General features: G+C 33.7%; 2 protein-coding genes across 3 annotated transcripts; one reads left to right on the forward strand and one right to left on the reverse strand.

Annotated features, from left to right (window-relative positions):
* The first annotated feature begins 6,777 nt into the window (after positions 1-6,777).
* LOC111310453 (LRR receptor-like serine/threonine-protein kinase ERL2) lies at positions 6,778-18,301 on the forward strand. The gene is made up of 27 exons (XM_089765776.1): positions 6,778-7,236; positions 7,812-7,950; positions 8,113-8,184; positions 8,276-8,347; positions 8,442-8,513; positions 8,596-8,667; positions 8,769-8,840; positions 9,601-9,672; positions 9,771-9,842; positions 9,927-9,995; positions 10,132-10,203; positions 10,312-10,383; positions 10,468-10,539; positions 10,642-10,713; positions 10,789-10,860; positions 10,947-11,018; positions 11,103-11,174; positions 11,273-11,344; positions 11,432-11,503; positions 11,591-11,662; positions 11,753-11,824; positions 11,913-11,984; positions 15,804-15,877; positions 15,981-16,109; positions 16,185-16,523; positions 16,699-17,069; positions 17,585-18,301. Exons 1-27 carry the CDS (start codon positions 7,035-7,037, stop codon positions 17,951-17,953), a joined length of 3,060 nt encoding a protein of 1,019 aa, XP_089621902.1. The 5' UTR covers positions 6,778-7,034; the 3' UTR covers positions 17,954-18,301.
* Positions 18,302-18,787: 486 nt separating this feature from the next.
* On the reverse strand, positions 18,788-24,212 carry LOC111310460 (uncharacterized). Of its 2 annotated transcripts, XM_022909963.2 has the most exons (17): positions 23,512-24,212; positions 23,322-23,411; positions 22,918-23,077; positions 22,673-22,763; positions 22,265-22,315; positions 21,986-22,083; positions 21,809-21,887; positions 21,621-21,683; positions 21,433-21,483; positions 21,231-21,289; positions 20,928-21,006; positions 20,779-20,838; positions 20,620-20,682; positions 20,377-20,439; positions 20,244-20,288; positions 20,030-20,133; positions 18,788-19,103 (listed from the first exon to the last, which is right to left on the reverse strand). In XM_022909963.2, the coding sequence occupies exons 1-17, from the start codon at positions 23,702-23,704 to the stop codon at positions 19,079-19,081; spliced, it is 1,374 nt and encodes a 457-aa protein (XP_022765698.1). In that variant the 5' UTR covers positions 23,705-24,212; the 3' UTR covers positions 18,788-19,078. The 2 variants fall into 2 exon arrangements, with proteins under 2 accessions (XP_022765698.1, XP_089621903.1); XM_089765777.1 differs by lacking the exon at positions 21,433-21,483.
* Between the last annotated feature and the right edge of the window lie 1,253 nt (positions 24,213-25,465).

The raw sequence follows: 25,465 nt of genomic DNA on the forward strand, positions 1-25,465 counted from the left end.
TTAATCTTTTTGGGTCATTCATTTCTATAAAAAAAATAATATTTTCATCTACTTTTTTAACCCTCATATTATTTCTTATTATTAGCATCCATATCTTTCGTGATTTATCTTTAGAAGCTTTGATCTCTCTTAAATCCAAAAGCTTAATTCTTTTAACTAGTGCATAGATTGACTTATGTTTCACATGTCCAAACCATCTCAAACGATTCTCTTTTATCTTTCTTTCAATTCAAACTATCTCTAATTTTTTTTGAATTTCTTCAATTTTTTATTTTCTTTTCTAGTTTTACCATATATTTATCTAAATATCATCATCTCAGCTACACTTATTTTCTTCTCATGTTGTTTCTTAATAGTTGTTTTATATAATTTCACCTTTAAGTTTAAGGGCAAGTTGCGATTATACAACACACCAACGCACTTCACCACTTAACTTATCCTATTTAAATCTTATGTTTTATATCGTTTTCTATCCAGCATTGCTCTGAATAATTAATCTTAAATATTGAAAATGACTATACTTTGGTACTATCTCACCATCAAACATAATCATATTAATACTCGCTTTCCTATACTCTTACATTTCATATATTTAATTTTAGTTTTACTCAATTTAAAGTCTTGAAACTCTAGCGTATACCTTCATAATTCTAATTTTGCATTAAGACCATCATTAGTTTCAGCAACTAAAACTATATTATCGATAAATAACATATACCATGACATCTTATCCTAGCTATATCCAGTGGACTCATCCATAATTAATTCAAAAAGAAATGGATTTAGTGTTGAGCATTGAAGCAATCTTGAGGTAATGAGAAAGCTATCAATCAAGCTTCAAATATCTTCACATTCATTACAACTCTTTTATATATATCTTTAACCATGATAATGTATTTTAAAAGAACTCTTTTCTTCATTAAGATCCACCAAAGTACCTTTTGAGAAACTCTACTGTATGTTTTCTCCAAATCGATAAGTACCATATATAGATCGTTCTTTTTCACTTAAAAACCATCCAACAAAAATCTCGATAGATGAATTTAGCGGTGAAGCCACGTTAGAACCTGAGGGGCTAAAGCCACCCTAACAAATTTCAAACGCTCAAATACATATATAATAGTTATAGTTGTAATTTCAAAAGAAAAAAAATTTTAAGATAAAATTTAAATCTCAAATTTCAATTAATGTGGCCCCTCTTAACTTGAAATCATGAATTTACCATTAGGTGAATTACTTTTGTTGTGGAATGTTTTGGCATAAACTAAATTTGGTTTTTAGAAATAATGATCTCATGTCACAACTTACATTCAATTACTTATTCTAAATTTTTATGATGTGACTCATAAGCTTTATTCTTTGATAGTTTGAACAATTTTTTGTATTACTTTTATTTTTGTATAAATGTATTAGATTACTTTTCTTCCATTTTTTTGGCATCTTTTAAGTATGATAAATTTTGTTGAAAAGATCTGTCAATCATCCCATCCCTATTTCACCTGAGTATTTCTAAATCTCAATCGAGATTTCATCTAGTCTTACAGCTTTTTTTGTTTTCATCATTATTAAAGTTTCTTTAACGTTATACCTTTTAATATTACATTTAAACATATGATTTATATCCTTAAAAGATATATTAAGTTTATCTATATCATGCTTAAAATTGTCATTAAAGAGATTATCAAAATAATGTCTCCATCGCATCTTAATCTTTTCATTTTTAACTAAATTTGTTTTGTCACCGCCTTCGATGCATCTTATACCATTAAAATCTTCACTCTTTTTTATCCCTTGTTATAGCAATTTTGAAATATTCTTTTTCTCTAGCTTTCTATATAATTCCTCATGGATATTAATTTTTGAATCTTAAATAACTTTTTTGGTTTCCTTTTTGGCTACCTTATACTTTAGATAAATCGTCTCATTCCTATTGCTTGTTAAATTTGTATAACATTCTTACCTAGCTTTAATTTTTATTTTGACATCCTCATTTCACCACCAAGATTTTTTTCCTAATGATGCATAACCTTTAAATTTGTCAAGTATCTCTTTAGCAACCTTATGAATTTTAATTAAAATTTTATCCCACATTACTTCTACATTCTCATCAGATTTCTAATCAATCTCTTTTACCAATCTATCCACAAAAACTAATATTTTATCCGCTTTAAGTTCCATAACTTAATACGTGGTATATGACTTTAATGTATCCTCTTTAACCCTTGAAGGTGAAAGATATTTAAAACTAGTAGTTTATGTTGTATCATCACACTCTCACTCACTATAACCTTACAATCTTTATAACTATTTCTATCATCTTTCCTTGTAAAAAAAAATTAATTTGACTAGTATTTGATCCATTCTTAAAAGTCAGCAAATATAATTCTCTTTTTTTAAAACACATATATAATATAGTTAGATCAAATGCAATATCTAACACTAAAATATTATCTCCGATATCATTTCTTTCTTCGAAGTCATGTCCTCTATGTATCATTTCAAAGTCATTACAATTCCTGTCTCGTGACTATTCATATCTCTTCCAATAAATAATTTTTCTTCGTTTGGTATGGTTTACACTATTTTATCTAAATCTTATCAAAATTTTTGCTTACTCGTTTGATCTAAACCTATTTGTGGGGTATAAGCACTAATGACATTAATTGTTTCTTCTTATAAAATAAGTTTAACATGTAAAATTCTATTTCTTTTTATTTTAACCTTAACTACATCATCTTTTAAATTCTTATCGATAATTATTCTCACTCCATTTCTACTATTATCTTTACCTATTTACCAAATCCAATGTTTTTTATTTCTCTAGCATTTTCCTTTACCTAATTAACTTTTTTGAAGATATAATATTAATTCCTCTCCGAGTCATGATCTCTCATATCTCTATTAGCTTATTAGTTAAGGATCCTATATTCAAAGTAGGTATGCATAATTTATTTCCATGAACTAGCTTTTTTACTTGTATTTGTCCATTAAAACACAAGAATTTTTGTCTATTTGACACCACATAGGATGAAGATGTGATATGTTACTTTTGAGCAATGAGCTAACAACTCTTACTCGTTTATCATTACATTCGAATTCTAATATATAGTGCGATGTTGGAGGTGACAATTCAACAAAAATTTTTATTTTGATATTTTATCATGATTTTATTATGTTTTATATTAGCTGTCATCCTATCATAATCTTTTCTGTTTGATCCGAATTTAGGATTGATATTTTGATATATACAATTAGAGTTAACAAAATTTAAACAATAAGATCTATAAGAATACTTTCAACTTAAAGGACTCTAATGCACTTGAAATTTGAAAGTTGGAGATTAAAGAGGTAAAGATGGGTATATGTATATATTATGCTGCAGGGGTTGCCAAAAATAAATGCTCATAACGAAATTTTTTCAAGTAAATGTTCATAAGAAAATCATTTCATTTGCTCCAAAATGGAAATATAGAATTTCAAAATGAAAATTCAATATCATGTAATGAAATGCAGATGACAGAGAATTCAATATCACGCCCAAAGTTATTCATGTAGACGCCCAACTTTGTCTTGAAATCTCGGTTGTGTAAAAAAAAAAAAATGGAGCGTATGCTAAAAGTAATGATCACGGGTCCTATGACGGGTATAGTTATAATTCCCACTCTCCCCTTTCTTTCCTTTTTCTTTTTTAATTATTTTTTTTTTTTAAATTTCGTTGATGTATGCGTACCTGCCTAACAACTATAATGTCTTGCTTCTGGTCTTCAGGTTGACCGTTTGACTGCTCGACCTTCTTTTTCAGTCTACTGTGTACCATTCCAAAAAATCATTTTCATTTAAATTCTACCAAACAAAATCTCGTATACATATCTAAAAATTTAACTTACATTCCATTTAATAAAAAATATTAATAAATATAGTAATGTAGATAGGATCAATTCTTATATTTTAAGATGGATATTTAATTTAAAATTAATTAATTATAAATGAAGTAATTTTTGTTATATTTATATATTTTTAAACTATTTTTTAATTTAATAAATATAAAATTTATTTTATCATTATTTTGATATTATCTTTAGGACAATAAAATTATTATATGACATGAATTTTTAAGTATAAAGATATTAATCTATCACAAAAACACTAATGAATGGGATTAATATTATATTAAAATTTTAAATGAATATCTAATATAAAATTAATTAATAATAAATACAACAGTTTTTTTTATATATTAACAAGCTAAAATGTATTTTAATTTAAATTTACATAAATATTAAAAAGATAAAAGTCCAAAAAAAATGCAAAATATCCTTCCTCTTGCCTTCTTATTCGATGGTTGGGCAAGTTTGATTTTGATGGGCCGTATATGGAAAAGAAGAGAGCGAATCTTCGAACTTGAAATCTAGTACACTCATCATCTAAATCACATCAATCTCAACTTTTGGAGACCCAATATTAAATTCCTTTTTGTGTCTTTGCAATGCGGTAGGACAGGAGGGGATCCCCACGTGGCTTTGTCTCGCCGGCAATACATCTGACGGCGTGACATGCCGCCGTTTGCTTCGACCTTTTAATTTATTTGGTTAAGTCCAACGGCTTGCTGGCTCAGCCCCTACCCCTACTGCTGCAGCTACACCAACTCAGCTCAGCTATGACCTTTCTAGGACCTCATACTAGGTGGTCTATAATTTCGCCACGTGATTTCCTAGTTCTTGATGATGGGATGGTGGTCGCAGCGCCTCGGCTACCTGAACTAACTGAAAGCAACTAAACGGCTTCTTCGTTTTAGGTCGTGATTTGGATCTAAGGAAAAGAAAACGTTACTTATGCCTTGGATCTCTTTTTATTAAAAAAAAAAAAGGAAAATTAATTTGGATTTGAGGGTTTTTCAGTAATTTCAAATATGGAAAAGGCATGCCTGGGCTTTGGAAACCTACAAAACAGAATCAGATATGAGTGTGGATATATTGGGATTTTGAACCTTGAATTAGAAGATGGTGGGACCCAATCCCAATGAACACCCAATTTAAAAAAAAAAAAAAATCCGTCTAATCCAAAAAAGCAAGTGAAGATTGTGTAGAATTAGGAAGGCAGCACGAGCAGCTTTAAACGAACAAATTTGTTTTTGGCTGCAGACTGCAGGAAAAGTGTAATCAGATTTTTTTTTATATAATAATAATATATCATCTAAATTAAAGGAAACAAACAATCAATCAATCTTTTACGTGTTTATAGTTGCATGGAGGATGGAGGACGTACTAATGATCTAAAACGTTGACTCTGGTTAGACTTTAGGGGGATCATAGATGTGTCACGATCTTAAAAAAAAAATTTGAATTTCACATCAAACATAATAAAAAAATTTTTAAGATATAAAAAAATTCACATCATTTTTATTTTGTGAGACATCTAATATCATTAAAGAGAGGGTCTGGAGTTAAATCACGGGTGGTATCAACCATCCAATTTACCAAGACGATAAACAGACAAGAAGACACTTTCTTAACAGCACTGAAATATGATGAGTCAAGGTAAAAAGAGACCGAATCACCTTTGAAGGTGCTAAAGATGTTGAAAACCTTTAGTAATGTGATGCTCACAAAGCTGCCTAACAAGCTATCACTTAAAAAGAAAATGGATCATAAAATCGAACTGGTGTCCGAGGTTACATATAATTAATAAAATCATCAATTATTGAATTTTAAATTTAGGTACACAATTTTTGAAATTTTATTATCAAGTTTCAACTATTAAATTTTATCTTTCATATCTTGATCTATAGTTAAAAATTTTTTTTAAAAAAAATTATGTAATTGTGAGTTTTAATCTCATCATCTTTCTTTTCTTTTTATAAACATTTGCTTTCTTTTAAAAAAATATTTTTAAAAATTAGTTAAATTATTATTTACAATATAGTAAATATAATAATTAATAAAATTTGATAATTTTTAAAATATATATTATCTAATATTATAATTTTAAAACAATAGTTAACAAAATCCAATAATACCAATAAAAGGAGAGAGAAAACTTTGACCATTGGGCCTAATCTAAACCTGTTAGAAAAGTTAGCTTTTTTAGCTGTTCGAGCTGGAAGTATCCAACAAATAATTCTTCTCATGAATGTTGAAATTAAAAACTGTATTTATTAGTTTCAGAATTGATTTAATACAATACGACAATAAATAAACATAAAATGATAAAATGGTGATGTTTGTTTGTTTGAAGTATATACGCATGACAATGTGCCCACAAGGGTAATTAAATATTACAGTACCCTCTTCAGAGCAAAGGCTTCAGTTCTCGATCGCTTGAATTGCAACGACGACAGCGGAACAAAAAAGGATAACCGGGGAAATAGCAAAAGATAGGGGATGGAAAAGCAAGATCCCATTGACAGTTGAATTTGAAATCCAACCAAAACCAAATGGTGTTGTTCCGTTATCACTGACAAGGCATTTAAGCACGCCTCATCCCTCCCTACTCCCCCTGCGTACGACAACGTTTCTTCACTCTCCCTCCCTTTCGCTTGCGCTGCAAACCTCATCATAACCCTTATTAATGCCGTCGATTAATCCACGCGCTCAGGCTTATAAAGGAAAGAGAGTGAGTGATTCGCTGGGGGATATAGCTGTCAAAAAATGCAACCACTTTTGGAAACAGTAGTACAAATGACGGCCGAGTCTGAATTTCTCTACCAATAAAAAAAAATAAAATGGCATTTTTTTTTTTATATTTTAGTAATTTACAATTTTGAGTAGTAGCATTAGCATGGATTTTTCTGAGTGAAGTCTCTAAACGTCGCTTCACCACCGTTTACAATATCCTTTGATACTTTGTTGCAGTTTTTTCTGTCTTTCACAGGCTGTCTGTAGAGTAAGAGAGAGAGAGAGCTTACTCTGTTTTTCTATCTCTTCATTAACATTTCTCCCTTTCATCACTTCCTTGCAGTTCACGTTAGACGCCTGTTCTCTTCTTCTCTCTCTGTTTCTACACTGAACCCGAGCTTTTAAGCTTTTTCTTCTTTTATGTCGTGGGCAAGTTTCTTCTATTTTTTCGTTTTCTCTTGGGGTTTTCGTTCTGGGTTTGTTGCAGTGTTGCTGGAGGTGAGAATGGAGGAAGGGGTGTTGTTGGAGAAGAGGGAGAAAAGGAAGGAGCTTTATGGGGTTTTAGTAATGGCGATGGTGTTTCTTGTTATTTGTCCTATTGCTTCTTCACTCAATGATGAAGGTACCTTTTTTCTCTGGGTGGTTTAGTTGGTGAATGTAGCTTTCGAGCTTTTCGTATTCTTTTATCCATTTGGAGCTCAGTGTTCTATTTTTGGAAATTATAGTGGTTGTTTTGTTGCACAAAAAGTTGATACATTTGAGAACTGAATCATTTTGGTTATTGATTTCCTTTTCCTGAATTTTTTTTACTGTAGTAGGTTGTGTAAAAAGTGCTTTAAAACTGTAGCATTTGGTGAACCTCGTCGCCCGAACTTTAAAATTCAAGCTACACTTTTTTCGTTTGGAGCTAAAAAGCAAAGAACTCGGTGATAAAGTCCTTTTTCCACGATTATAGCAGACTGCTGGGAACTAACATTCTCTAAGAGTTCAAGTATTTCTCAAGTTCTTTGTCATTAACGTTAGCTGTAGTCAGAATGGAATCCCTTTGGCGAAGGAGATAGTATAGTTTTAACTCATTAATTTGATCGTCCTTAGGGAAGTCGTAACTTTAAATACTATATGTTCTGCCGTTAGAAACTGTTGTGCTCCAATACCTGGTAAAAGTACATGATAGAAGATAACTATTGGTGGTTACAGGGAAGGCGTTGATGTCCATAAAGGCGTCATTTAGCAACGTGGCAAATGTGCTGCTTGACTGGGATGATGTCGACAATGCTGATTTTTGTTCTTGGCGTGGTGTCTTCTGTGACAATGTCAGCCTTTCTGTGGTTTCCTTGTGAGTTTCTCCCTTGATTTTTTTATACAATTTCTTGTCAGTGTTACCTAGCTCAGTTTGTGTGATTCGTGGTTTAACTCCATTTTGAGTTATCAAAATAAGTGTTTGAACTGGGTTTCTTTTGTGATTCGTTTTGGTGCCTTCTTGGTTTCTTGATTCAAGGAACTTGTCAAATTTGATCCTTGGTGGGGAGATTTCGTCAGCCATTGGTGATTTGAGGAACCTGCAGTCCATGTATGTCTTGTTTCTGTGATTTTTCAGTTTGAGGCATTTCAGTAGCTTGCTGATAATCTCACGAGCGTTTTATTTTTTTCTAATACGGTAGAGACTTGGAGGGGAACAAATTGACTGGACAAATCCCAGATGAGATCGGAAATTGCGGTTCTCTTTCTTACCTGTAATTCCTCAATGGCTTATGGTCTTTAAGTTTATTTGCTCAAGTCTTCCTGGGGTTTTGTTTGTTCATGTTTTATTTCTACTGCATAATGCAGGGATTTATCTGACAATATGTTGTATGGAGACATACCTTTCTCCATATCTAAACTCAAGGGGCTTGAATTTTTGTAAGTGTTGTTTATATCCTGTCTTGTTTAAATCAATGTATTCAGTTGTTACTAAAAGACACGGTTTGAACCCTTCATTCAGGAATTTGAAGAACAATCAGCTAAATGGCCCTATTCCTTCAACATTAACTCAGATTCCTAACCTGAAAACTCTGTGAGTTCATTACATTATTCCATCACTGTGTATGATAATCTTAGCTGCTTATTACAGCTGAAAGGTTTGCTATAAGTTTCTGCTGGATTTTGTACTTTCAGCGATCTAGCAAGAAACCAGCTTACGGGGGAGATACCCAGGCTAATTTATTGGAATGAAGTATTGCAGTATCTGTAAGTATCGGTGCCATCACTGTAGCCAATTGAATATCAAATCAGTGGCCTCCTTTTTGTAGTTACTAAAACCTTTACAACATGGTGAAATTCTAACAACTATTAATTTTTTTGCATAAATTGTAATTTTATTATCCAAGGAGCAGTGAGCACTGCTACAAATCAACTGTACAACCAATGCTAATTGCACAAGAATTACGGAATGAAACTCTCTCTACATAAGTCCCATCTCTTATATAAGTTCCTGTTGACCCGATTAATCCCATCAATCTGAGTCTGACCATTTCCTTGATCTGCTTTGAGAGCTGCTCACCAGCACCTTCTTCTTTATTGAGCTGCCTTTTATTCCCTTCCTTCCATATCAGGTAAATGTATATTCCCCAAGCTAATCTTAATAGGATAGCAGAGCCTACCCTTGAAGTCTTCCATTGCCCATTGGAACTCTTCCTTCCATCCAACGATGTCTCTGCAGATTACAGAGCCTCAGCACTTTTGTCCACACTGCTTTAGAATAGCTGTAGCTAAAGAAAATATGGTTTTGAGTTTACACCTCCTGTTTGCATAATACACATCCTCCATCAGTCATGATCCCCGAGAATTCAGTCGATCCTTCTTAGGAAGTCTGTTCAGGATTGCCATTCTTATTGTTTTATTACTAAGTGTTAAAATTTGACTCGCTGGGGTGACCATATACCAGTATGTATTATTGAAAATTTTAAACTTGTTCTTATCCTCACATGGTATGGAGTACCTTTTACAGTGGATTGCGGGGCAATATGTTGACTGGATCTCTTTCACCTGATATGTGTCAATTGACTAGCCTGTGGTATTTGTAAGTTCTTGTGATAGTGTAGTTTCTTACTCTTGTTTTCAATTCTCCTATTAGATCATGTTTTCAGTGATATAAATCATGTTATATATTGTTTTCAGTGATGTCAGGGGAAATGATTTAACTGGTAGAATCCCGGACAGCATTGGTAACTGTACTAGTTTTGAAATCTTGTAAGTTGCACGCCTCTGAGGACATGAGTTATTTTTTTGGAACGTAGTTCTCCATTTTTAACCTTTATTGATTGGCAATTTTAGGGATATTTCTTATAATCAGATTAGTGGGGAGATACCATATAATATTGGTTTCTTACAAGTTGCGACTTTGTAAGTTTCTTTTAAAGCTTATGCATGATCATTATTTCGATCCTTGGAAATTTGTTGTAGATGTGCATAGCTACTTGCAGATTTGGGAATCTGTATAGTATATCCACAAAAATCTGAATAGGCTTACTTGTGATAGGTCACTTCAAGGAAATAAGCTTACAGGGAAAATTCCTGAGGTAATTGGTTTAATGCAGGCCCTTGCTGTATTGTAAGTATTCCAATTTCCAAAATCTGAATAATCTGTTTCCTAATAGCTTCTGTTTTATGCTTGTTGTATTACATGGCAAAAACATGTTCTGATCCTTTTTTTCTCCAGGGATTTGAGTGAGAATGAACTAGTTGGGCCTATTCCACGAATACTTGGCAATTTATCATACACTGGAAAATTGTGAGTTATTATTGCTGAAGAACTTTAATGAGCATACTTTTACTTATGTGTTCTGTATGCTTATTTATTTGTTTGTCGAGCCAGGTACCTCCATGGAAACAAGCTTACTGGCCCAATTCCACCAGAGCTGGGCAATATGTCAAAACTTAGCTACTTGTGAGTTGCCGTTCCTTTCTATTCAGTAATTGTAGCTATGTATGTGCAGCATTTCCTCGTATGATGTTTATGGGGTATGCCACTAAGTTAATTATCCTGCAGACAATTAAATGACAATCAGCTAGTCGATACAATCCCTGCTGAACTTGGGAAGCTGGAGCAGTTGTTTGAACTGTAAGTTTTAATTAATTTGCAATGCATATTCTCATTTGCTGCCGTTATTTGTCCAATTTGTCACTATTTTCTTAGGAATCTTGCCAACAATCACTTGGAAGGACCCATTCCACATAACATCAGCTTCTGCAAGGCCCTGAATCAGTTGTAAGATATCAATTGAATGTCAGAATTTTTAAAAGCTTATTATTTAAATCTTAAAACTGACTTGGCTGGTTAAATTTATCTTTCAGCAATGTGCACGGTAATCGCCATAATGGCTCTATTCCATTAGGCTTCCGAAATCTCGAAAGCTTAACTTACCTGTAAGTTTTTTTAATGTGGTGGATTCAAAGCATTTGTTCATCAGTAATAAACGATGATCTAATTAGCTAGTAATTGATTTCTAGAAATCTATCGATGAATGATTTCAAAGGTCGGATGCCCATTGAACTGGGGCATATCATAAATCTTGATACATTGTAAGTCATCAAATAAGGTTACTGTTTTTCTTTTTTATCTGAGAGATGAGTCTTGGCCTTCAAAATTGAATGTCTTTGTGTTACTGTTGTCTTTTCAGGGATCTTTCTGGCAATAAATTTTCAGGGTCTGTTCCTGGTTCCATTGGTGATCTTGAGCATCTTCTTACCTTGTGAGCTCATCACTGATCTGATTTTTTACCTATCTGTGTTATTTCATCAATGTTATGGTACCTGAGTTTATTTTTTTACAATTGCAGGAATTTGAGTAGCAACCGACTTGATGGACCACTACCTCCCGAGTGTGGGAATCTCAGAAGCGTACAAATCATGTGAGCTTATATTGTGGCTTTAAGGCAGTGGTCAATATTCGTTTGTTGCCCCTTATTAGCTTTTTAATTTTCATCACTCCTTTTCAGTGATCTATCTTTCAATAGTTTCTCTGGCAACATTCCTGCGGAATTGGGTCAGTTGCAAAATATTGCTTCCCTGTAAGTAAATTTCTCATGCTTGTTGAAGAATTTTAAGTTTGGGAGTTATAGATTGTGAAGCCATAATGCCATTATGGGATTTTATGGCAGAATACTGAACAACAACAAGCTGCAAGGTGAAATCCCAGAGCAGCTGACTAATTGTTTCAGTCTTGCTAATCTGTAAGTTTTTGATCTGTTTCTTTTCCACGTTAGTTTTTTCGTAAGTATATTTAGACTTGTTACTGAATGTCTATATCTATGCGCACAGGAATGTCTCTTATAACAACTTATCTGGCATTATACCTCCCATAAGAAACTTCACTAGATTTTCACCTTACAGGTATAAATTACATTCTTTGTTCGGGTAGAACTTACATGAAGTTCATGGAGTTCTCCAATAAAATTTTAACATTTCTCTATATAGCTTATTTAGCACATAATATCAATTTACCGCTTACTTCTCCATTGCTTCACCTTCTTTCAGGTGCTGCTAACCCATAATATTTAAAAAAAAAAACTGAAAACCGAGACCTTACATCTTTATCTTCCTTTTTTTGCTGCTACCTGATCATTTCCATCTTGTTTCTTTTTTTTTTTTTTTTTCTTTTGTTGTTTTGTAATTAATGTAAGAAACTTAAAGAACAATTGACTTTATTTCTTCTTATTGAATCTACAATAAAGGAGTACATCTAAATAAATAAGAACAGTGATGTTCCTTATTAGTAAATAACTTACATGAAACAGAAAACAAAAATGATAAGAGGGAGAATTATTTTATTCTAAAATAGAAATAAATCCTTAAAAAGTTGACTAAATCAGAAGAGTAAATGAGAAATATTTTCAAAATAAATTAGGAAATCAAGCTGCATTAATGTAGGAGAATCAGATTTTTACACTTTCTCTCAAGTTGGGTTATGAATGTTAATCATACTCAGCTTGGATTTTAATTTGTCAAAAATGCTTCTAGGAAAAGCTTTAGTCAGAATATCTGCAATTTGTGAACTTGTAGGGATATAGGCCAGTTTGGCAGACCCATTTTCTATCTTTTCCTTTATGAAATGTCGGTCCAGCTTTATGTGCTTGGTCCTATCATGATAAACGGGATTTTTGGCAATACTTACAGTAGCCTTATTGTCACAAACAGTGTCATAGATGTCACAGTCTGAATTTTTAATTCTCCAAGTAACCTCATCAGCCAAATTTCTTCACAAATGCCATGGGACATTGCTTTAAACTCAGCCTCAGCACTGCTTCTAGCTATGACAGCTTGCTTTTTACTTCTCCAAGTGACCAATTTGCCATAAACATAAGTGCAATATCCCGTAGTGGACCCTCTATTTGTTATTGATCCAGCCCAGCCGGCATCTATGTATACCTCGACTGCCCTGTCCATTGACTTCTTGAAATATAAACCTTCACTAGGAATCTTCTTTAAGTACTGTAGGATGCGATGAACAGCTTTGAGATGCTCTTTGGTTGGATTATATGGTTTTGAAGGGATTGGTTGGGAAATTGGCAAGTCAACAGCTAAGAACTGATATTCTTAAGTAGTATTCTCAACCTGAATGTCATTCTTGCTATAGCTCGGAAGATTCTCAAAAAAAGTGACATTCATAGAGCTATAGGATTTTTTTGTGATGGGTGAGTAACACCTATAGCCCTTTTGGTTTAGGGAATAACCAAGGAAGATGCATTTTAAGGCTTTGGGATCAAGCTTGCTGCAGTTTTGTTGGCTAATATGAACAAAAGCAATGTAGCCAAAGAGTTTGGTGGGAAAGGAAGAAATCAACCAAGATTGTGGGTAGGAAGCAAGGAGAGTTTGACGATGTGCTTTAAAGCCAAGAACTCGATGAGGCATTCGGTTAACCAAAGAAGTTTTAGTGACGACAGCTTCTCCCTATAAATATTTAGGCACATTTTATCAAATGTCTGGTTTTGCGTTCGGCAATCCCATTTTGTTGTGGAGTGTCAATGCAAGAGCGTTGATAGATAATGCCATGCTTCGTGAGGTAAGGGCCGAGAATAGAGTTGAAGTATTCCCTTCCATTGTCAGGTTTTAGGACTTGGATTTTGGCTTGGAATTGGGTTTGTACCATGCTATTGAAGTTTTGAAAGATTTGGATAACTTTGGATTTTCCTTTCATAAGGAATACCCAATTGAGTCAAGTATGATCATTGATGAATGTAACAAACCACTTGGAACCTATGATATTGTGAACTTTTGATGGTCCCCAAATCATTGTGAATCATTGAGAAAGGTTGAGATGATTTATAGAAAAGGCTAGGGTAGGTATTTTGAGTGTGTTTGGATAGTTAACAAATTTCACATTGAAAATCTTTAGAGATTTTATTGAATAATGAGGGAAATAGCCTTTTTAGGTATGAAATATTTGAATGTCCTAATCTATAATGCTATAACATGATAAGGTCATCCTTACCAGTACTAGAGGCTAAGGTTGTACAAGGGTTTTGTGGTTTTTCAAGTGCATCATCTTGAATAAGGTAAAGCCTTGCACACATCCTAGCACTGCCAATAATCCTCTTCAAGCTCAATTCTTGAAATTCACACAAGTTGGGAAAAAATTTAGTGACATAACATCTATCCTTTGCAAGATTACTGATCAAAAATAAGTTACAACTTAAATTAGGGACATGAAAGACAGAGTGGAGTGTTATGTTTTTTGAAACTACAATAGACCCTGTTCCTGCCATCTTTGAGAGAGAGCCATCAGCTATTTTTACAGAAGAGCTATCATAGCAAGGTCTATATGTGTTGAATAAAGATGCATCCTTAGTTTTGTGATCTGATGCTCATGAATCAACAATCCAAGATTGTGTGTTTACTCGTTGAAAACTTAAGGCGTTTAGGAAATTACCTTTTTGTGCTAGTAAATTAGTTCTAAAGGTTGTAGACTTGTTTTGAAGGGTTTGTTGGAGCATCACCTTTTTGTAACTTTACTCATGCCCATACCTCTGCAGAAGAAGAGTTCTCACTCCTGCTAGTCATAATGAAAACTCGTGTGGCTATGGTTTAGGTGGACTTGCTTTGATACCATGTAAGAAACTTAAAGAATTTGTTGTAGGAAACTTAAAGAACAATTGACTTTATTTCTTCTTATTAAATGTACATTGAAGGAGTACCTCTAAATAAATAGGAACAGTGAAGTACCTTATTAGGAAACAACTTACATGAAACAAAAAACAAAAAATAATAAAATTAAGGAGAATTATTCTATTCTAAAATAGAAATAAATCTCTCAAAACTTGACAATCAGAATAGTTGACTAAATCAAAAGAATAGATGAGAAATATTCTTAAAATAAATTAGGAAATTAAGTTGTACTAATGTAGGAGAATCAGATCTACACTAAAATAGGACAATAAGATTTCTACAATTTAACTTTGAGAACTTTAACAAAAACAAAATCTTAATTCTTGCACTCACACCTAAATTTGCAGACCTAACGCAACTCTCAGGAATCATCACTGAAATTGCTCTTTCTCTGTTAAATTTTTTAAGAATCCATCAACATTAGATTTGGTTTTGCACTAGCTTAGTTGTTGAAATCACCAAATCACTGCCATTGCTTGACCAGTAAAACATGCATCTTTTATCCACATTATTTTTTTTCTTAAAAATGAAACAAATTTGTTGTGACTGTTATTTGACTGCTAAATGTTTTGATTTTAGCTGTGTTTTTTTGCTTTATTTGGTGATGAGAAGAAAAATTGAATCCAAGAAATTTTATAGCATCTAAATGCTTAATTAGCATTAAGAAATTTCGAAGAGACAAGGAGCTGTGCTGCTATATGTACATTCTCATGAACAGTTATCTATTGTGACTCTTTGTTGTTTGTTAATCATCAGATGATTAGCAAGAGAAAGAGAAAGTTAATGGGGCATTAGGTGAAGAAGTAAGATTTGGTTTGAGGTTAGCTGCAGAACAAGGAAAAGAAAAAAAAAAAAAAGATGAGTGGTTTATAAAAAGAAAAAAAATACTGGTTAAGAAAAAGGTAGATTGAGGTTATGTGTTGACTGTGCTATTTAGACACGTCAAAATTTTATTGGAGAACTCCATAAACTTCATGTAAGTTCTATCCTTCCTTGTTTTTAATCCTCTCAAATTTTCACCTTCGTTGATTTCTATGTGGCTGTCAGCTTCATTGGAAATCCTTTGCTATGTGGCAATTGGCTGGGAATCATATGTGGCCCCTCTCTGCCAAAGTCTCGAGGTATTGGTCTAATGCTTTTGGGATTTTTGTTGGGTACTTTTTATGTCATTGGTTTAAGTGAATATTTTCTCAATAAGCTTTCTTGCATTCCATTCTCCAACAGTTTTCTCCAGGGCTGGAGTTGTTTGTATGACTTTGGGCTTCATCACATTGGTAGGTATGTTTATTGTTGCGATTTACAAGTCCAATCAACAGAAGCAAATGATGAAGGGACCCATGAAAACTGCGGAAGGTATGTGTGTTTCTTTAACATTGACCAACATATTCTTTCCTATTCTTGCAAATCTCAGGGTTTTTTTTCCCACAGGCCCACCAAAGCTAGTTGTTCTCCACATGGATATGGCTATTCATACCTTTGATGATATAATGAGATTCACTGAGAATTTGAGTGATAAGTATATCATAGGGTATGGTGCTTCGAGCACAGTTTACAAATGTATGTTGAAAAATTCCCGACCAATTGCAATTAAGCGACTCTACAATCAGTGTGCAAACAACTTGAGGGAGTTTGAGACTGAACTTGAAACCATAGGCAGCATCAGGCATAGGAACATTGTCAGCTTGCATGGCTACTCATTATCTCCATATGGGAACCTCCTTTTCTATGACTATATGGAGAACGGCTCTCTGTGGGATCTTTTGCATGGTTAGTTGACACACCTTAAGCTTCTGTTTATCTTTTCCAAGTTGATAGATTACTTGATGTAGTTTCAAATTCTGAAATTTAGAGTCAATATAAATATTTAATTGCTCCAGCTGTAACTTTATATATTAAATTCTGCTTTAGGAAATGCTGATTTATGTGAGTTAACATGCAACAGGGCCATCAAAAAAAGTAAAACTTGACTGGGAAACACGGTTGAGAATTGCTGTTGGCGCAGCTCAGGGCCTTGCTTATCTTCACCATGATTGCAACCCTCGAATTATTCACAGAGATGTCAAGTCCTCGAATATTCTGCTTGATGAGAATTTTGAGGCCCATCTGTCTGATTTTGGGATTGCAAAATGCATACCAACGACAAATACACATGCCTCTACTTATGTTCTGGGAACTATTGGCTATATTGACCCGGAATATGCCCGTACCTCTCGACTTAATGAAAAATCGGATGTTTATAGCTTTGGCGTTGTTCTTCTAGAGCTTCTGACAGGGAAAAAGGCTGTGGACAATGAATCGAACTTGCACCAACTGGTGAGTTTTTGTTTTTCACATCGGGTCAGTTGTTTCTAAATAGATGCGTGAAAGCTATACTGGACCAATAAAAGTCTGGCCGGGGCCAAGTTAAATGGTGTTAATGCTTATATGATGATTAAATTTATGTTTTACCATGCTCTTGCGCTGGGTTGATTAGAGTGTACAGAATGCGTTCATCTGTACAAGTTTAGGGGTGTTTGTGTCGATTTTACTGTTTTTTTTTTTTTTTTAATTTTTAAGGAGTTCACTCATTTAGATGATGGTAACCTTTTCTTCAATGCCCATGTGACAATGAACTCTTTTTGATTGGTGCCTTATATCGGTTGTCGGTTATCTGGTTCTTTTCAGACCACATGATAGCTGAAGATGCAGTAATGGATCCGATCGGGTTTTACTTTGTGAAAATTTTGAAACTTGAATGTCTTTAGCTTATCTTATGTGATAGATGCTGTTAAAACTTAAAACATCAGTAAAGTCATTGTTGCAAAAATTAATATTTAGTTTGTGTTCAGATACTGTCTAAGGCTGATGATAATACTGTGATGGAAGCTGTTGATCCAGAAGTGTCAGTTACATGCATGGATTTAGCCCATGTCAGAAAGACTTTCCAACTTGCTTTGCTGTGCACAAAGCGTTACCCAACTGAGAGACCAACCATGCATGAGGTTGCCAGGGTTTTGGTCTCCCTAGTTCCAGCTCCTCCCACAAAACTTTGTTCAGCTCCACCTAAGTCCATTGACTATGCCCAATTTGTTATTAACAAAGGGCAACATCGATTGCTATTAGAGCAGCAACAGCAGCGAGTTCAGCAGGAGACCAACTCATCTGATGCTCAATGGTTTGATCGGTTCCAAGAAGTCATATCTAAGAACACCCTTTAAAGCCATCATTATTTTTTATTCAGAAAGAAGACAGGACAAAAGTTAATGAAATAGAATCCAGTTTTTGGTTTGGAGGAGCTATCTTCTGCCTCAGATGGTGTAAAATGAGCATAGGTTCAACCAATGTGGGATTTTTTTTTGGATGTTTTATTTGAAATTAAGCCAATTATGAGATGATACTCTATGCTACCTTTTATACAAACAGTTTGAGAAATTTGTAGGAGTGTGTTTTGTTCTGTCAATTGTCTTGGTCTATTTCAAAGTACAGTGTAAGCTTTATATATTAGGCTCGGGACTTATCAGTTGATCACTCCTCAATGCATGATTATGGGGAAATTGCCTTTAAAAGGTTCTACTTCCAACTGCATTCCTTTGTAATTTTAATTGTTCTGCACGTTGAATTGTGTCCTCAACTTTCTTCAAACTGTCTTCCAAATTCCGGATTTAGGTTGTATGGTTTCTGTTTTCAGGTTCATGATCAAACAAATTTCCTTAAGGTACAGCCCGTCATTTTTCCCTTTGCGACAAAGGGATTGTGTAGGGGGTTGTCTCTGTTAAAGGTAAATTTACAGAATCAAACTCTTTACAATTGCCTTCTTATTGGTGCAGACTGCAGACATGGCTCTCTGAGTAAATATGATCCATGCATTGTGTAAATATGAACTTAAAGCATTCTCCTCTTTGGGATGGGTGGGGGCGGGGATCAGAACTCAAAAGAAGAACCCTTTGTGTTTTTTTTGCATGCCTTTTGCCTGCAAATTTAAAATAAGGAGAGATTCCCTGAATTGACAGTCCAGGAGAATCTTTTGTTCTCTGGTTTGCTCGGATTGAACATTAGATAAACAAAGAAAACATTGATAACTTTTCAGATTTCATAATGTACGTTATGGTCAACAATTACCTATGCTATGCTCTGGTAACTTATTTTTTCTGAAAAAGCATGACTGCAAAAACTAACTAAAATTTTAAGACTGCTGTACATTGCTATTCTTCAAAATCTTTCTTTTCTTTTTAAGGAATAAATACCGTTCCATTATTAAAAAAGAAGTATCTTCAATTCTCACCAAAAATTTGCCTTTCGAAGGGCAAGAAAAGCAAATATGACCACCAAAATGGCTAGGGATTTCAGATTATGTCCAATCTCCAGCTCCTGTGACAGCAACCATTGAGAATATTATCCGACAACATGCAAGAAATCATAATGTTCTTGTTCGTAAAATGCTGTGTTCTATGAAACATTCATTTATCCATCAGAATGTGTATCTATAGAGAAACATGTCAAAGATATCCATGTAAATACTAGCTGAATGGATGTGTTAAGGGGAGATGAAGAGAAAGATGATTTGCTTTCAACCATAAATCAGAAAGACCGGGGCTAATGGATGAATTCAAGACTATCATGTTCATTTCGAACACTCAAACCCTTTCCCACCAAAAGAAAGGTATTCTATGATTCTCTTGTATAAGAATTTAGCATAACCCCCCTCTCATTTTTTTGATTCGTCAACATTTTTTTATTTTGTTCCCTGGTTTTGGCAACTGAAATTTTATACAAGGTGGTTTCTGTTTGTACAACTAGTTCTTTTGAGTTTTGATACCCTATCTGCCAAAGACAATAAGCTGCAAGTGTTTCGTTTTCATGTACCAACCAACCAAAGACATCTTGGTCAGGTTAGAAGGTCTTGGGCTAAATAAGTCATCAGATGTTTATGTGAACTTATTTCTAGAAATTCCAACAACCCAAAATTGAGTCATCACTAGAGTCATATCTGACCTGTTTCATATGTAAAAAGTTTTAGCTGGATTAGAATTTCAAAAATTCAAAATAGGACAATTTTTTTAACAACGGGCTAGTTGTGTTTAATTCTTTATCCCTTCTAGCTTGACTAGAAACACCGGCATAACTTTAACCAACACTGCCATTATTCTCAAATATAAAAAGTGGCAAAAGTTGAACATGGAACCAAGAGTTTATAGCAGAAAAAGAGAAGAAAAACAATAGACCAAAGTTACGCTAATAAAAGTAGGGCAATGATCAAGCATATCAAATCTGACTGGGACTAAAATTGGCTATACCTATTAATGTTCAGTTGTCGCGCAATTTCAGTAGTCCTTTTACTCCTACACTGATACTGCATCCCCCCATTCCTTTGCGAATTTTCTATGGCCACGTTCATAATCTACAAGTTGCGTATTTTAAATCTAAAGTTAATGCAGAAATGGTAGGAAGATGTATCAAATTACTTCAGTCCTGTGATCAAGTGGTGCCTGTAAACATCATTTAGTGTACCTGACACTGCAGAAGGAAAGGACCTGGTTCATTCTCTTTGAATCCCTTAATTCATCAAGTGAAAGAACTTAATAATAATACGATGTATAAACAAATTTTTTATTCCAAAAATAAAAAATTTGAGGGAACCAACCTCAGAAAGAGCCATTTTTTCTTGTGACTTTTCATCAGAATGGACTTCAGGAGACAGCGAGAGCTGGATGTATCATGCAAGAGAGTAACACACCCATATCAACAGCAAATCAAGCAATTCTACTAAGGGTGGTTTGATATATGAATTATTCTGAAAACTTTTTCAGTGGCTCATTTGGAAAGCCTTTTAAATTAGGCTATAGGTTGCTCCTGAATAAAGCTCTGAAAAAGGAAGATGTAATACCTTATTGAATAGTTCTATGGGTGGTTCATCTGAAAGTCTCCTGTTTGGTAAAAACTTGAATTCCTAGAGAAAGGGAAGCCTCTTTTGCTGTTAATAGAGAATATCTCTGAATAACAAACGAAAATATATGACTCTACTTAGGGAGTTAACGTAAATTACCATTGTGGCTGTTGTTTCGTTCATGTTCTGGAGGATACCATTTTCTCTACTTGAAATTATCTGAAAACCCAACAAAATGGTTCTGCATGTGATAATTATTTTTTTAAATAAATCTCTACAAAAAGGAACAACCAGTATATTTGCAGAACCTTCTCATTAAGAGGACAAGCTTTAAATTTATTAACAGCTTCAGATTTCTCCTCCTTTAATGCATTGACAGACTTGAAGCTATGCACAAAAAGAGAAGGAAAACAACCAATTCAACAAGCAATTGAAATCATCACAATGGATATATATTGAAAAGTTAAAGGATACATGCATCGAGAGAATTAAAATGAATTTGCTATTAACCAATCGATTATTCACCATGGGAGAAAAAGAAAAGTGCTGGAAGTAATGCGAAAGCTTTGAAGAACAAAAACTGATGATGCTAAGAGCCAAAGTACCGTTACCTTCTAAGGCCAGTGTTTTCATTTCTTGAAGTTGAAACATAATTAGGTACTTTCCTTGCCTGCATAGAGGAGATTATTAACTCCCAAGTCCCAACAATTGAAAAAAGTAATGATAGGTAGTAGATGCCAAATAGAGTTAAAACTTTGAGAGAATACTTAAGTATTATACGAGAGCTCTATAAATAAAATTTTGATAACCCACATTATTAGATGCATGCTGCCTGGCTCTGTCTGATGTCCTCAGGTGAAACAACTAAAGCAATTAAACAAAGTAAATCTGTGTCATAAAGTTATCCAGACAAGGTTCACTCAAGACATTTCTCAGGACAATGACAAGAAAGGCAATCGTAAGAGGAGACAGACTAGTAAGTTACTGTGGTTATCAATTACCTGAAACTCCGGCGGCTGAGGCAGGCTTTTCTTGGGAAGGGGCAATGAAGGAGCCTCTAGAATCTATCAAGCCCAAAGAAATTATTGAGATTACACATTCAACATCAAATATACCTGAAGCTTCTCTCAAAATTTATGTTCCGACAAAATTCAAGTAAAAATAAATTTTATGTACTAAAAGTACCAACTTTTTTGTTCAGGGGGAGTGCTTTAAAGAAATGAACATTTGATTTTGCATTTTCGTCAGATTGTGCCTTAACTTTAGACCTGAAATTGTCAACCTTTGGCTATCAGCTTTATAGCCAAAGCACAATAACTTAATCTCAAGATGAATGACAGAGAAAATGATATGAAATCAATAGTACCTACGTCTCTGAGCCCTTCTTGCTGTTTGTAACTCTGGTTCTCTCGGAATTGTAACTTTAGGTTTAGCATATACCGAGATACCATCAAGGGATAGGACCTGGATAACAAGCTAAAAGTTGTTAGAAAACTTCACTGCTGATAATGTTAACTCGATCGCATGCAGATGTGGTGATGACATGTTTGAATAAGCCATAAGTAGTCAGCAACAAGAAAAAAAAAATTATTGTTGAATATTAGTCAGAGTAACGGGAAAATGCTTTCTTAATTCTACAACTTACCTTTTTAGGTTTCTTGTGCACAAATAGAGCTTGATGCTTCAAATTAGCAACCTGCTTTGCAAAAATTAGAATTGTATATGGAACATCTTCTAGGTTCACAATCCAAAGTTTAGCAAATAAATTTTGAGCTATACATGCAGTTAAGAATAAAAACCGAAAATAACGGGAAATAACATGTAATGTCAAACAAACAATCAGAGCAGAGCCCTAGCGTATGGCATTAAATATACAACTAAGAAGAAATGAAAGAGGAGGGGGATAACAAAATCATAATCCAAATCACTGCTTCAGTTACAAAATACTCTTGGCCATAATATATCATAGAGGTCTAATGATCGTGCAAAATCTTTGAACCACAAAAAGGAAAATGAGGTCCAATCGAATAACAGACAACATAATTGAGTGCACCTTGCATAGGTAACCAGCTTCCAGCTTTTGTCTTTTGGTAGCATTGCCATCAGTAACGGAACTTATATTCTTATCATCAAACTTTTGCAATCTGTGAAGTAAAGGAACCAACAAGTAGAAACCATTAATTTATCATGTCTCCGGTAGCAAATTAACCTGGAATTTGGGGCCAGAATTTATATAAAAACAGAGTTCAAACTACCAATGTCAGCATCAAATGGTTTCTAACTACAATAGAGTAACACCTTCTCTGAAACTGTTTGGAAAGAACCGCTCGAGATTGGATTTGCTTGGCCAAGTAACTTGCTGTAGGTTTCATCAAAGTTGAACTCCTAGATAGAGATGACTTGACCCGGGAATTCGTTTTAGCCCTCAGATTATCTTCGTTACAGCAATTGCATGCTTCTAATCCAGAAGTAAAAAGAGCAAATAAATAAATAAATAAATAAAAAGAACATTAATGCAGTGCGTTTCTAGGTTCTTTTTCTTTAATATTGAATAAGTTTTTCTAGATAAAAGAACTCTTATTCAAAAAGAAACCATAGCCAACTCTACCAATTGATGCTCCCAAATCGAACAAAAGTTACAAAGAAATGCACCAATAAGAAAAATATGATGCCAATAAAAAATGATAAAGACAAGAATGTACCCGCGTCATATTCATCAGAATCTATTGAGCCATTGCCAAATTCTCCATCCCCGTTTATATCATATCTCCAGTTCAATTTTATCACAAAAGCTGAAAATTAATAAACCATATAAGATTCCTATGACAGTTTACAATGAAAAGCTTTTTGATAGCATAATGATTTGATAAAAAAACACAGGAAAAGGCTTACGCGAAGACGGATAGCTTCCAGCTGATTCAAACCAGAGCTCGGCTTCTTCAGCCTCCCAATCTGTTTCTGGCCGATTGAAATCATAGCATTGGGGTGCATCAAACTCGTATTTGATATCAAAACATTTTTCCACCTCCTTCGGTTCTTCGATGGAAAAAAATTCCTCCCTTTCATCATCGATTTCATCGTCCATTTTTTCACCCAAAATTTCTCTGCAAATCCACTGCACTTAAAATATCCTCCTTTCAACCATTTCTTTATTTATCTGATCTTGACATTTTTTATTTCTTTTTCCGTCCCTTTTCTTTAAAACTTGGAGCGTACAGATTTGTTTGTGTTGCTTTAGGCAAGAAAACAAACAAAAAATAATCATAAAATTGCGAAACCTCTTTCTCTCTCGAACAGGCTCCGAAATTGAGAGAGAAAGTTCGAAGTGTTTCAAAATTCCATTGGATTGGTTTTCCCCCCGTATCTCTTAAAAAATGTGGGATCAAACTAGGAAACAAAAAAAATTAATGATTGATTGACCGAAACCCTAATTTTCTATGAAAAGAAAGGGCGATGGGGTTTTTGTTTGTATCGTCCAATTTGATATGCGTGTCGAAGTGAACGGCGACAATTTCGTCAGACGAATGTAGTATCGAAGAGGAGGAGGAAAGAAAGAAGTTAAAACCAACGTCCTTTTTATAGAAGAAGCGTCCAAAAATTTTGAATTGGTGGGGTCGGAATCTGTTAAAAATATTTTGGTGGATAAAGTTGTTCACGCAATTGCATGGGGGATCACAATTACAATTATGCCCATATTTGTCAGCGATGGAAAATTGACAAGGGCAAAGTGTGTTGTCCTTTTTCGTAATTTGAACTGGCAATGGTTTTTCTGCGTGACAAGAGTCTCTTACTGCAGGGATTGTCAGACGGATTGTTGATTGGGGCTGCGAAATGACAAAATCTTCAGAGTCTGCATCTCGACGGTTTCTTCTCTTCCATGCTCTTTCGTTGTCTTCAAGATTTTGATTTTCTATGTTCAGATCTCACAACTTGCCATATTTTTCAATTCTTTTTTTTTTGGTTGGATTGGAGGACAGCCAAGATTAGCTTTTTGGCAAAAACTGATACAGCACGCTCCTCGGAATTCAAAATCCAGACAATGATTTTACTAACCAACAAAACTGTTAGACGAAGGTGTCCACACTTCAAATCTGTTGGCTACAAGATTTTCATTTTTCAATGTGACATTATTCACCAAATTTATTTTAAAATTTATGTCTGATAGTCTAAAATTTAGATAAGAGAATACGATGATATGATATAAAAAATATAAATTGATAAGTGATTAATTTAATTAATTAAAATTTATTTTTTTAATAAAAAATTTTAAATTCAAATTTTATATTAATTTTTATTGCAATAATTTTAAATACATAATTTATAATTATTTATCTTAAATTGTATAATACATTTTACTTTGATCTAAAAACTAAATAATTTATTTATCTTTAGATTTATCTTATTAAAAAAATATCTATATAAAATTATGATATGATAATTTTTATAATTTATAAATATAAAATATAAAATATATAAATATAAATATATAAATTATTATATTTATTAAAAATATATATTAACTGGCTAATCCCAAGAATATAATTTTGACTAATGAAGATAAAATAGCTGTACACCTTAATTATTATGTTACGTAGTTAAAACCAGAGCAACCCTCCATGTAAAGATTTCCGAGACCAAGAGTGAAGGAAAACAGCTAGCCAAATACCAAATATAGCGGCAAGCTGTAAATTAATGGTAGTAAAATGATGATAATTTCCTTTTGTTGAATTTTCTTCCAGTTGCTACTGCTGAACTTGGCATCCCAATTGGCATCAGAGAGATCAGAAGAGCGAAAGGGTATCGATGAGTGCGGCATAAACATGAGTGCTTCTGAAGATAAATATTC

This window comes from Durio zibethinus, chromosome 9, assembly GCF_047325235.1.
Source record: "Durio zibethinus cultivar Kanyao isolate XHJ-2024 chromosome 9, ASM4732523v1, whole genome shotgun sequence".
In the NCBI taxonomy this organism is placed as follows: domain Eukaryota; kingdom Viridiplantae; phylum Streptophyta; class Magnoliopsida; order Malvales; family Malvaceae; genus Durio; species Durio zibethinus.

Excerpts from the sequence above, each read along its gene's own strand:
- LOC111310453 (XM_089765776.1), top strand. The coding sequence starts at position 7,035 with ATGTCGTGGGCAAGTTTCTTCTATTTTTTCGTTTTCTCTTGGGGTTTT. Across the intron at positions 8,348-8,441 it reads TGCGGTTCTCTTTCTTACCT|GGATTTATCTGACAATATGT; the intron begins GTAATTCCTCAA and ends TGCATAATGCAG. Across the intron at positions 11,825-11,912 it reads TGTTTCAGTCTTGCTAATCT|GAATGTCTCTTATAACAACT; the intron begins GTAAGTTTTTGA and ends CTATGCGCACAG.
- LOC111310460 (XM_022909963.2), bottom strand. The coding sequence starts at position 23,704 with ATGGACGATGAAATCGATGATGAAAGGGAGGAATTTTTTTCCATCGAA. Across the intron at positions 21,484-21,620 it reads CTCAGCCGCCGGAGTTTCAG|TTGTTTCACCTGAGGACATC; the intron begins GTAATTGATAAC and ends TAATTGCTTTAG. Across the intron at positions 20,683-20,778 it reads ACGAAACAACAGCCACAATG|GAATTCAAGTTTTTACCAAA; the intron begins GTAATTTACGTT and ends CCCTTTCTCTAG.